The sequence below is a fragment of the Conger conger genome, chromosome 13 (genome assembly GCF_963514075.1).
Source record: "Conger conger chromosome 13, fConCon1.1, whole genome shotgun sequence".
NCBI classification, from domain to species: domain Eukaryota; kingdom Metazoa; phylum Chordata; class Actinopteri; order Anguilliformes; family Congridae; genus Conger; species Conger conger.
In genome coordinates this window covers 1,494,445-1,506,691 of record NC_083772.1, presented here as the reverse complement: position 1 = coordinate 1,506,691, position 12,247 = coordinate 1,494,445, and the positions used below count along the sequence as shown (strand labels likewise).

Sequence of the window (12,247 nt, the reverse complement as noted above, 5' to 3'; positions counted from 1 at the left end):
CACTTCTGATGTGTGTGCAAAATTCCGTGAGTTTTCATTCATGGCAAGCACCTCAAAAATGCACAAAACATTGAAAAAAAAAGAATAATAATAATAAATATAGCTGCAAGCAGCAATGAACGGGCCCAAGCACCATGGGCGCAACCGCCTTGGTGGCATAGTTGTGCCAATGACATGTTTCACAATATGTACACACTTTGGAAATAATCAGCTTCCTGGACAACGTATAGTGTGCACAGGAATTCCACTTTGATCAATGAAGATGTTGCTGCTGCTATTGGAATGCATCAATGATATAAGCCTCACTTCCAATTCCCAGTTGGTGGCGCTGTAATATTGAGCCGTGTATGGTTCATGGATTTGATTACACTCCAATAATTAACATATTTGTACATTTTCAGCCAAATTGGAAGATGTCGAGTAAATTTAAAGTCACTTCCTGTTGCCAGATGGTAGCACTATAACATTGAGCAATTTTTGGTATATGGATTTAATTACACTCCAATAATAAAAATATTTCTATATTTTCAGCCACATCGGAAGTTGTCCAGTGAAATTAAGGCCACTTCCTGTTGCCAGATGGTGGCGCTATGCCATTGAGCCTTTATTGGTATATGGATGAGATTACACTCCAAAAATGAACATGTGTGAAGTTTCAGCCTCATCAGACAATGTAGAATGAAATAAAAACAACTTCTTGCTTGCACATTGTGATAACGTGCTACAGTCCTGTCTGGAGAGCAGAGATGAATTAATTTCCATAGATTTTACAGCGGGAGGCACAATTTATGCTTGAGAAGTCATTTGGTTATAAATATGCACTCAAAATAAAACCATTGGCTTAAAGAAACTATTCAACTTTATTGTGCTTTATTGTGTTTAATCCACTGCCTGAACTATTAAACTATACTGCCCTCTTATACACGTAGGCCATCTATTGGCCAAAAGTTGTATGTTTCTTTTTATCTTGGTTAAATAATTTCTCTCCTAAGTGTCGGATAATATTGCATTAAACGTCTAGTTAGCCAGCATCATTCTTTTCCATTTCACCGGTAATTATGCTGCCTGAAACGCATTTGTTCAGCCAAATCTAAAAGAGATGCCAAGTCTCTGCCCTCAATCCGGTATTTTCATATTAAGTCAAAAATTCCTAGCGACATTGTATGTTCTCTTAATTCGTGTTTAATGACAAGCAAAATAAACTAACATATCTGGCGATTTAACTGAAAGTTTTCTATTCATGTAAACAAACGTAGCTGACCTGTTTTTTGACTCACACAGACAGTGGACAGGCTGGCTGCTGTTAGCCAATGCGCGTCATCTCGCAACGACCTGCATGCGATAACTTTGTTGAACATAACGGTCTCTTGTTAACACAGCGTTCGAGCAGAGCCACCTCAAACGCTACCGTTTCTTTTTGACTTCATGTGTTACTCTTTTAAATATATGACACTCTCCTGCCAGTTAAAGACAGTCATTAAATGTCTTTAATATTTATTTTAGATATTCAATTAAAATAATGAAAATAGATGCAAAGAAACGTCGGGCTGGGTGTTGTCAATACATTTTGTCACGTAGGCTGCCGCTGTAAATCATACACCGTTATGCCTACTGGCTCGCTAGAAAAAAACAAAAACCTATCGTTGAAAAATCACTTGAAGGAAAAAAAAAATAAAAGTACCAATTTCTGCCAATAAATGGAATCCCCGTATCAGAAATGGGGGGAAGTTACAGCGACGCAGTTAGTCTGTGAGTAGAATAGATTATGTAGACAACTTCACTGTTTCCACGAAGGAACCAAAAATGTGCTTTTTAACAGGACTTGGTCAGTGTAATGATATAATTGCTAGCATTCGCTTATGGTCAACGGTACCGAAAATGCCCGTTGCACCAGCCATCATAACTAATGTCCCAATATAGGATCGATTTAAACCTCTATATATTTTTATTTCACGTTGACAGTGTAGGCGATTGTGTGTATTGCGACGCGAATTACATTTAATTGGGTTACGGCATTCACTTCAATCGAATGAAGTCAAATAGAAACGGCTCGAATTCCTTAATAAGGCTTCTTGGTTTTCAACCCAACTTTCCGAACAGCTGTTTTGTGTTGAGTCCTTAAAATGCTACACTACGTTTTTTTTTAACGTAGTAATAACATTGAACTTCAATGCAAGATCTGCATTATATGTGTTAATCTTTTAAATATATGATACTTTCCTGCCAGTAAAAGCCTGTCTTTTATTTTAGTTATTCAATCCATATAATTAAGGTAGATGAAAAAAACGTTGCTATGGGCTGGGTGTTGTCAGTACATTTTCTCACGTAGGCTGCCGCTGTTACTCATACATCGTTATGGTTACTGGCTCGCAAAAAGACACAAAACTTGTCATTGAGAAATCACTTTATCCAAGAAAATTAGAAAGAATACTAACCTTTGCCACTAGATGGCAGTCGCGTATTAGAAATGGGAGAGTCAGTTGCGACTTGCGTTGAAGTTTTAAGACTGGATATAATGAGTCTCCAGCGAAAATAGTGAACTATTATTGCTTAATGGATGTGATGACACTCCAACAATGAACATATGTGAAAAGTTGTAGCCTCAAAATCAGGCAATGTAGAATTTAATACCTTTTTGAAATGATTTAATACATAATTTTCCTGTTTGGGCAGCATTACAAGTTAATTTTAAGGCTGACCATAGCCATTCCATTCCAAGTTATTAAAAATCAGTTCACAGTTGTGTGTCAGGGCTATAATATCATGCTGACCACATTTTGTGTGAATGTGATGAACCCCCTAGGAAGAGTATTTCAAAGTTTCGTACGTGAAAAAACACTTAAAAACACACAAAATCCAAAATAGCTCACTTCCTGTTGGGAAAAGTTAAGGGATGCAAATGAGAAATGTGTGTGTCTTGAGGAGACCCTTATGCCTACCAGACGTGGTGCATTTACGTGAAAGTATATGTCCACAATATTAGAAAAGAGCCATAGGGGGCGCTGTGTAGCCACGCCCAGATGAATGTGGATATGGATGTGATTGCACTCCAAAAGTGAATATATTTGTAAAATATCAGCCCGATCAGATGATGTAGAACGGAATTAAGCCCACTTCCTGTTTTTGGGCGTAACGTGTGTATTATACGCCTCGCCATTGCCAAACCGTTTGAGATATCAAAAATCCTTTTGTCATTTAGGGTCAGGACTATTCTCAGATCATGATGACTCCATTTGGTGTGAATGTGATGAATACCCTAGCAGGAAGGCATACAAATATGATAAAAACCTCACTTCCTGTTGCCAGATGGTGGCGCTATAACATTGACTTCTTCTTGGTATATGGATGTGATTACACTCTAACAGTGAACATATTTGTAAAATATCAGCCAGATCAGACAATGTAGACCATGAATTTATGGCTACTTCCTGTTGGCGTGGCGTGACATGAAAATTGTACTCCTCGCCATGACCATACCGTTTGAGATATCAAAAATATCCTTCGGAATTAGTATCATAACTATCCTCAGACCACTTTGACCACATGTGGTGTGAATGCGATGAACCCCCTAGGAGGAGTACTTAAAAGTGTAGTACGTGTAAAACGCACAAAATTCAAAATGGCTGACTTCCTGTTCACATATTTGATTCGATGCGAATGAGAATTGTGTTTGGGCAGAGGAGCCCCACAACCCTACAAAATTAGGTGAAGGTAGCTCAAAGTGCCTGTCCACAATAGAAGACAAAGCAATAGGGGGCGCTGTGGAGTCCCTTGGCCACGCCCAGGTCTGAGCATCTGACAGTTCCTGACAGACACCACTTCTCATGTTTGTGCAAAATTCCGTGAGTTTTCATCCATGGCAAGCACCTCAAAAATGCACAAAACATAGAAAAAAAAGATTATAATAATTATAGGGGGCGCTGTCTAACCACGCCCCGATTGATATGTATATATTTGATATTGTATTCCAAGAGTGAACATATTTCTAAAATATCAGCCTGATCGGACGATATCGAAAAAAAAGTCATTTTTTTGCACGCACTATGTCTACTCTATGACTCGCCATTTCCATACCATTTGAGATATCAAAAATCCCTTTGCAATTTAGTGTAAAGACTATCTTAAGATCATGCTGACCACATTTGGTGTGAATGTGATCAATGCCCTAGCAGGAAGGCATACAAATATGATGAAGACCACACTTCCTGTTGCCAGATGGTGGCGCTATAACATTGACCCGTTCTTGGGATATGGATGTGTTTATACTCCAACAATAAACGTATTTCTAAAATATCAGCCAGATCAGACGATGTCGACCATGAAATTACGGCCACTTCCTGTTGGCGTGGCGTGACATAAAAATTGTAATCCTCCCCGTGACTGTCCCGTTTGAGCTATCAAAAATATCCTGGCAATTTAGTATCATGACTATCCTGAGACCATTCTGACCACAGTTGGTGTGAATGCGATGAACCCCCTAGGAGGAGTACTTAAAAGTGTAGAACGTGTAAAACGCACAAAATCCAAAATGGCTGACTTCCTGTTCGCATATTTGATTAGATGCGAATTTGAAATGTGTTTGGCCTGAGGAGTGCTATATGCCTACTAAATATGGTGCAGGTAGCTCAAAGTGCCTGCCCACAATAGAAGACAATGCGATAGGGGGCGCTGTGGAGTCCCTCAGCGACGCCCAGGTCTGAGCATCTGAGAGATCCTGACAGCCACCACTTCTGATGTGTGTGCAAAATTCCGTGAGTTTTCATTCATGGCAAGCACCTCAAAAATGCACAAAACATTGAAAAAAAAAGAATAATAATAAATATAGCTGCAAGCAGCAATGAACGGGCCCAAGCCCCATGGGGGCAACCGCCTTGGTGGCATAGTTCTGCCAATGACATGTTTCACAACATGTACACACTTTGGAAATAATCACCTTCCTGCACAACGTATAGTGTGCACAGGAATTTCCCTTTGATCAATGAAGATGTTGGCGCTGCTATTGGAATGCATCAATGATATAAGCCTCACTTCCTGTTGCCAGATGGTGGCGCTATATTATTGATCCGTGTATGTTTTTTGAATTTGATTACACTCCAGAAATAAACATATTTGTACATTTTCAGCCACATCGGAAGATGTTCAGCGAAATTAAGGTCAATTCCTGTTTCCAGATGATGCTGCTATAACATTGAGTCGTTTTTGGAATATGGATTTGATTACACTCCAACACTGAGCATCTGTGTAAAGTTGCAGTCACATCAGACATTGGAGAATTTAAGTATGACCACTTCCTGTTTGTCTGGCATGATGTGTTTTTTATGTGCCTGACCATAGCTATATCATCCCAGTAAATCAAAAATCTGTTTTGTCAGGACCATCCTAGCATCATGCTGACCACATTTACCGTGAATGTCATGAACCCATTGAAAAATAATGCTTAAGAATGCAATATAAGGCTCACTTCCTGTTGCCAGCGGGTGGCGCTTTGCCATTTAGCCTTTATTGGAAAATGGATGAGATTACACTCCAAAAATGAACGTGTGAAGTTTCAGCCACATCAGACAATGTAGAATGAAATAAAAATAACGTCTTGCTTGCACATTGTGATAACATGCTACAGTCCTGTATGGAGAGCAGAGATTAATTAATTTCCATAGTTTTTACAGGGGGAGGCACAATTTATCCTTGAAAAGTCATTAGGCCATAAACATGCACTCAAAATGAAAACAATTGGCTTCAAGAAACTATTCAAATTCATTGTGGCTGCAGCGGGGATCGAACGGCTGAATTTGCGTGCCTTAATCCACCGCCCTAACCATTACGCTATACTGCCCGCTTATACACGGGTGCCATCTATTGGCCAAATGTCTCCTTTTATCTTGGTTTAATAATTTCTCTACGAAGTGTCGGATAATATTGCACGAAACGTCTAGTTAACCAGCATCATTCTTTTCCATTTCACTGGTAATTATGCTGCCTGAAACGCATTTGTTCAGCCAAATCTAAAAGAGATGCCAACTCTCTGCCCTCAATACAGTATTTTCATATTAATTTACCATTCCTAGCGAAATTGTATGTTCTCTTAATTCGTGTTTAATGACAAGCCTAATAAACTAACATAGCTGGCGATTTAACTGAAAGTTTTCTATTCATGTAAACCAACGTAGCTGACCTGTTTTTTGACTCACACAGACAGTGGACTGGCTGGCTGCTGTTAGCCCGTGCGTGTCATCTCGCAACGACCTGCATGTGATACCTGTGTTAACGGTCTCATGTTAACACAGCGTTCGAGCAGAGCCACCTCAGACGCTAAAGTTTCTTTTTGACTTCATGTGTTAATCTTTTAAAAATATGATACTCTCCTGCCAGTTAAAGCCTGTCTTTAAGTCTTTAAATGTCTTTAATATTTATTTTAGTTATTCAATTCATGTAATGAAAATAGATGCAAAGAAACGTCGGGCTGGGTGTTGTCAATACATTTTGTCACGTAGGCTGCAGCTGTAAATCATACATCGTTATGCCTACTGGCTCGCTAGAAAAAAACAAAAACCTATCGTTGAAAAATCACTTGAAGGAAGAAAAAAATGAAAGTACCACTTTCTGCCAATAAATTGAATCGCCGTATCAGAAATGGGGGGAAGTTACAGCGACGCAGTTAGTCTGTGAGTAGAACAGATTGTGTTGACAACTTCACTGTTTCCACAAAGGAACCAAAAATGTGCTTTTTAACAGGACTTGGTCAGTGTAATGATATAAATGCTAGCATTCGATTATGGTCAACGGTACCGAAAATGCCCGTTGCACCAGCCATCATAACAAATGTCCCAATACAGGATCGATTTAAACCTCTATATATTTTTATTTCACGTTGACAGTGTAGGCTATTATGTGTATTCCGACGCGAATTACATTTAATTGGGTTACGGCATTCACTTCAATCGAATGAAGTCAAATAGAAACGGCTCAAATTCCTTAATAAGGCTTCTTGGTTTTCAAGCCAACTTTCCGAACAGCTGTTTTGTATTGAGTCCTTAAAATGCTACAATACGGTTTTTTCAAAATCCAAATAACATTGAACGTCAAAGCAATATATGCATTATATGTGTTAATCTTTTAAATATATGATACTTTCCTGCCAGTAAAAGCCTGTTTTTTATTTTAGTTATTCAATCGAGTTAATTAAGATAGATGAGAAAAAACGTTGCTGTGGGCTGGGTGTTTTCAGTACATTTTGTCATGTAGGCTGCCGCTGTTACTCATACATCGTTATGGTTACTCGCTCGCAAAAAGAAACAAAACTTGTCGTTGAGAAATCACTTTATCCAAGAAAAAGAGAAACCATACCGAAAATTAGAAAGAAAACTAACCTTTGCCACTAGATGGCAGTCGCGTATTAGAAATGGGAGAGTCAGTTGCGACTTGAGTTGAAGTTTTAAGACTGGAGATAATGAGTCTCCAGCGAAAATAGTAAACTATTATTGCTTAATGGATGTGATGACACTCCAACAATGAACATATGTGAAAAGATGTAGCCTCAAAATCAGGCAATGTAGAATTTAAAACCTTTTTGAAATTATTTAATACATAATTGTATTAAAACATGAACTGTTTGGGCAGCATTACAAGTTAATTTTAAGGCTGACCATAGCCATACCATTCCAAGATATTAAAAATCAGTTCATAGTCTTGTGTCAGGGCTATAATATCATGCTGACCACATTTTGTGTGAATGTGATGAACCCCCTAGGAAGAATATTTCAAAGTTTGGTACGTGAAAAAACACTTAAAAACACACAAAATCCAAAATAGCTCACTTCCTGTTGGGAAAAGTTAAGGGATGCAAATGAGAAATGTGTGTGTCTTGAGGAGACCCTTATGCCTACCAGACGTGGTGCATTTACGAGAAAGTATATGTCCACAATATTAGAAAAAAGCCATAGGTGGCGCTGTGTAGCCACGCCCAGATGAATGTGGATATGGATGTGATTGCACTCCAAAAGTGAATATATTTGTAAAATATCAGCCCGATCAGATGATGTAGAACGGAATTAAGCCCACCTCCTGTTTTTGGGCGTAACGTGTGTATTATACGCCTCGCCATTGCCAAACCGTTTGAGATATCAAAAATCCTTTCGTCATTTAGGGTCAGGACTATTCTAAGAAAATGATGACTACATTTGGTGTGAATGTGATGAATACCCTAGCAGGAACGCATACAAACATGATAAAAACCTCACTTCCGTTGCCAGATGGTGGCGCTATAACATTGATTTCTTCTTTGTAAATGGATGTGATTAGACTCTAACAGTGAACATATTTGTAAAATATCATCCAGATCAGACAATGTAGACCATGAATTTATGGCTACTTCCTGTTGGCGCGGCGTGACATGAAAATTGTACGCCTCGCCATGACCATACCGTTTGAGATATCAAAAATATCCTTTGGAATTAGTATCATGACTATCCTGAGACCGCTTTCACCACATTTCGTGTGAATGTAATGAACCCCCTAGGAGGAGTACTTAAAAGTGTAGTACATGTAAAATGCACAAAATTCAAAATGGCTGACTTCCTGTTTACATATTTGATTCGATGCAAATGACAAATGTGTTTTTCCAGAGGAGGCCCACATGCATACCAAATTAGGTGAAGGTAGCTCAAAGTGCCTGTCCACAATAGAAGACAAAGCATTAGGGGGCGCTGTGGAGTCCCTCAGCCACGCTTAGGTCTGAGCATCTGATACATCCTGAGAGCCAAAACTTCTCATGTGTGTGCAAAATTCCGTGAGTTTTCATCCATGGCAAGCACCTCAAAAATGCAAAATACATTGAAAAAAAAGAGAATAATAATTATAGGGGGCGCTGTCTAGCCACGCCCCGATTGATATGTATATATTTCATATTGTACTCCAACAGTGAACATATTTATAAAATATCAGCCAGATCGGACGATGTCGAAAAAAAAGTCTTTTTTTTGCACGCAATATGTGTACTGTACGACTCGCCATTTCCATACCGTTTGAGATATCAAAAATCCCTTCACAGCTTATGGTCATAACTATCCTAAGATCATGCTGACCACATTTCGTGTGAATGTGATGAATGCCCTAGCAGGAAGGCATACAAATATGATAAAGACCTCACTTCCTGTTGCCAGATGGTGGCGCTATAACATTGACTCGTTCTTGGGATATGGATGTGATTATACTCCAACAATAAACGTATTTCTAAAATATCAGCCAGATCAGACAATGTAGACCATGAAATTACGGCCACTTCCTGTTGGCGCGGCGTGACATAAAAATTGTACTCCTCCCCATGACTGTCCCGTTTGAGCTTTCAAAAATATCCTGGCAATTTAGCATCATGAATATCCCGAGACCATTCTGACCACAGGTGGTGTGAATGTGATGAACCCCCTAGGAGGAGTACTTAAAAGTGCAGTACGTGTAAAACGCACAAAATCCAAAATGGCTGACTTCCTGTTTGTATTTTTGATTAGATGCGAATGAGAAATGTGTTTGGTGCGAGGAGTGCTATATGTCTACTAAATTTCGTGAAGGTAGCTCAAAGTGCCTGCCCACAATAGATGACAATGCGATAGGGGGCGCTGTGGAGTCCCTCGGCCACGCCCAGGTCTGAGCATCTAATCGATCCTGAAGGTCCTCATTTCTGATGTGTCTGCAAAATTCCCAGACTTTTTATGCATGGCAAGCACCTCAAAAAGGCCCATTTGCATATAGAAAAAAGAATAATAATAATAATAATAATAATAATAATAATAATAATAATCTTTACAATAACAATAGGGTCCTTCGCACCCTACGGTGCTTGGGCCCTAATAATAATCCTTCCAATAACAATAGGGTCCTTCGCACCCTACGGTGCTTGGGCCCTAATAATAATAATAATAATCTTTACAATAACAATAGGGTCCTTCGCACCCTACGGTGCTTGGGCCCTAATAATAATAATAATAATAATAATAATAATAATCCTTCCAATAACAATAGGGTCCTTCGCACCCTACGGTGCTTGGGCCCTAATAATAATAATAATAATAATAATAATAATAATAATCCTTCCAATAACAATAGGGTCCTTCGCACCCTACGGTGCTTGGGCCCTAATAATAATAATAATAATCTTTACAATAACAATAGGGTCCTTCGCACCCTACGGTGCTTGGGCCCTAATAATAATCCTTCCAATAACAATAGGGTCCTTCGCACCCTACGGTGCTTGGGCCCTAATAATAATAATAATAATAATCCTTCCAATAACAATAGGGTCCTTCGCACCCTACGGTGCTTGGGCCCTAATAATAATAATAATAATAATAATAATAATAATAATAATAATAATACATTGCAATTCATTTTAATCCGTCATGTTTGCAAGTTGTCTTTTCAAATTTGTATATAATCTGAATTGCCTTTAAGATTATGTTGTTATGTTGAATCGATGATTAGGGATTAACTGAGATGCACGTCAGACGCAACACAGAGATCACCTGCTTCAGCACGCACTCACCTGGCGGTGCAGGTGGCGAGACCGCGCCCAGATTCAGGAGCTCACACAGGTCAGGGTCTCGTTCCTGCAGCCGGGAGATGAATTTCCCACAGGCCTTTGGGCCTCGCTTTCGCACTTTATCCAAGAGGCATCGCGCCTTATCTGCTGTGCTTTTGTTCTCCTCGATCACAGCGTCCTTTTCTCCGTCGTTCAGAACCCTGTCCTGCAAAAGGTCATCCAGCAGCTGCAAGAGCACATGGCTCGATACTCTCTCCACCAACTCCTTCCTCGCATCGAATAGCAGTTTATCTGTTCAAGCGCGAAGAAACAGACATTGAATTCAATTCATTTACGTTGTTCAAAAAACAGGTACGGCTGGCATAACCGGTTCCTTGGTTTTTATATTAGCTAATCCCTTCAGGAAATGTCCATTGTGACGCCATATGACACATTTATTAGTTTTCCTCCGAATTAGGTCTATATTCGTGCGAAAAAGGAGATAGCGACGGCACCATTTTTCAGGTTTTTGGGAATATAGCTACACAGGAACGTTACATTTATAGCCTATCGACACTGAAATTGAAAGCCGTAGCCCGAATCACAATTTTTCCAACTAAAAATCGGTATTAAAACTAATAGGACTGAGGTCCGAGGCGTCATGATAATTATGATATAAGTTTCGCGTATCTACTGGTTATAATCCATTTCTGTAAAAAAAAATTTCCACGAGGATTCTATGCAACAAGTTTTCTGTACGATCGAAACGTGACAATTGGCTGCGTAGAAGTTTCTTACCTGCCATTCCCTACAGAAGTCTACACAGAAGAACTTGACTTCAATGGTGTATCTTACGAATTTGTAGTCCATATAATAGGGATTCTATTAACGCTCAGTTTCAGACGCCTGTAATATGATAGCTACACATTTCAATTAAACTAGAACTCTGTTTGATTAGGCAGGTAGACGTCTCTCTCTAAACTAGAACTCTGTTTGATTAGGCAGGTAGATGTCTCTCTCTCTCTCTCTCTCTCTCTTTTTATGTGAGTTATAGTTTTCAGCTGACTGGCTAACTAGTTAGCTGACTGACTAACTAACTAGCTGACTGGCTAACTAACTAGCTGACTCCATCCTGTCCACATTATATGAAAATACCGAGGTTTTTAACTGTTTTATTTCTATGTCCATGTCTTAATGGTTGTGCTAACTGTAACAGGAGGGTGGGTGTGGTTGAGCAACCCATACTTAGCCAGACAACGCAACCTTGGGAATTGTAACCTTATACTGCCCAGACCACCCGAGCAACCACCCAGAACACCCTAGCAACCGCCCAGAACACCTTAGTGTAACCTGTAGCAGGTTACTGTGGCAACACTCCCCGATGACGTAACCCTCAAATTCAAAAGAACGTTGCCCTTGGCTACTGGCACGGATCGTGCAGTGAAAGCGCAGGCTGGTAGCAGGTTACCGTGACAACACTCCCCGATGACGTAACCCTCAAATTCAAAAGAACGTTGTTGCCCTTGGCTAGTGGCGAGTTCGTCTTTCGCTGACTGGTAACGCGTTCGTTCAACAAATTATTTGGTACAAGTGAGAGGTCGGGGTCAAATCCCACCTCGGACTCAGGCAATTTCTCACCTGTTACATTAGCAACCGCCCAGAACACCCTAGCAACTGCCCAGAACATGTGTATAGATGAGGATGTCTATTTTTGTGAGGACCAAATTTTGTTTTAGA

General features: G+C 39.7%; 1 protein-coding gene across 1 annotated transcript in view; it reads right to left on the bottom strand.

Annotated features, from left to right (window-relative positions):
• The window catches only part of LOC133108195 (caspase-1-like), a 368,468-nt gene extending 357,052 nt beyond the window's left edge, over positions 1–11,416 (bottom strand). The window contains exons 1-2 of the mRNA XM_061217643.1: positions 11,309–11,416; positions 10,535–10,822 (exon numbers count right to left, since the gene is read on the bottom strand). Of these exons, the coding sequence (XP_061073627.1) occupies positions 10,535–10,822; positions 11,309–11,315 (295 nt within the window). The 5' untranslated portion in view covers positions 11,316–11,416. The remainder of the gene's footprint in view (positions 1–10,534; positions 10,823–11,308) is intronic.
• Positions 11,417–12,247: the final 831 nt, after the last annotated feature.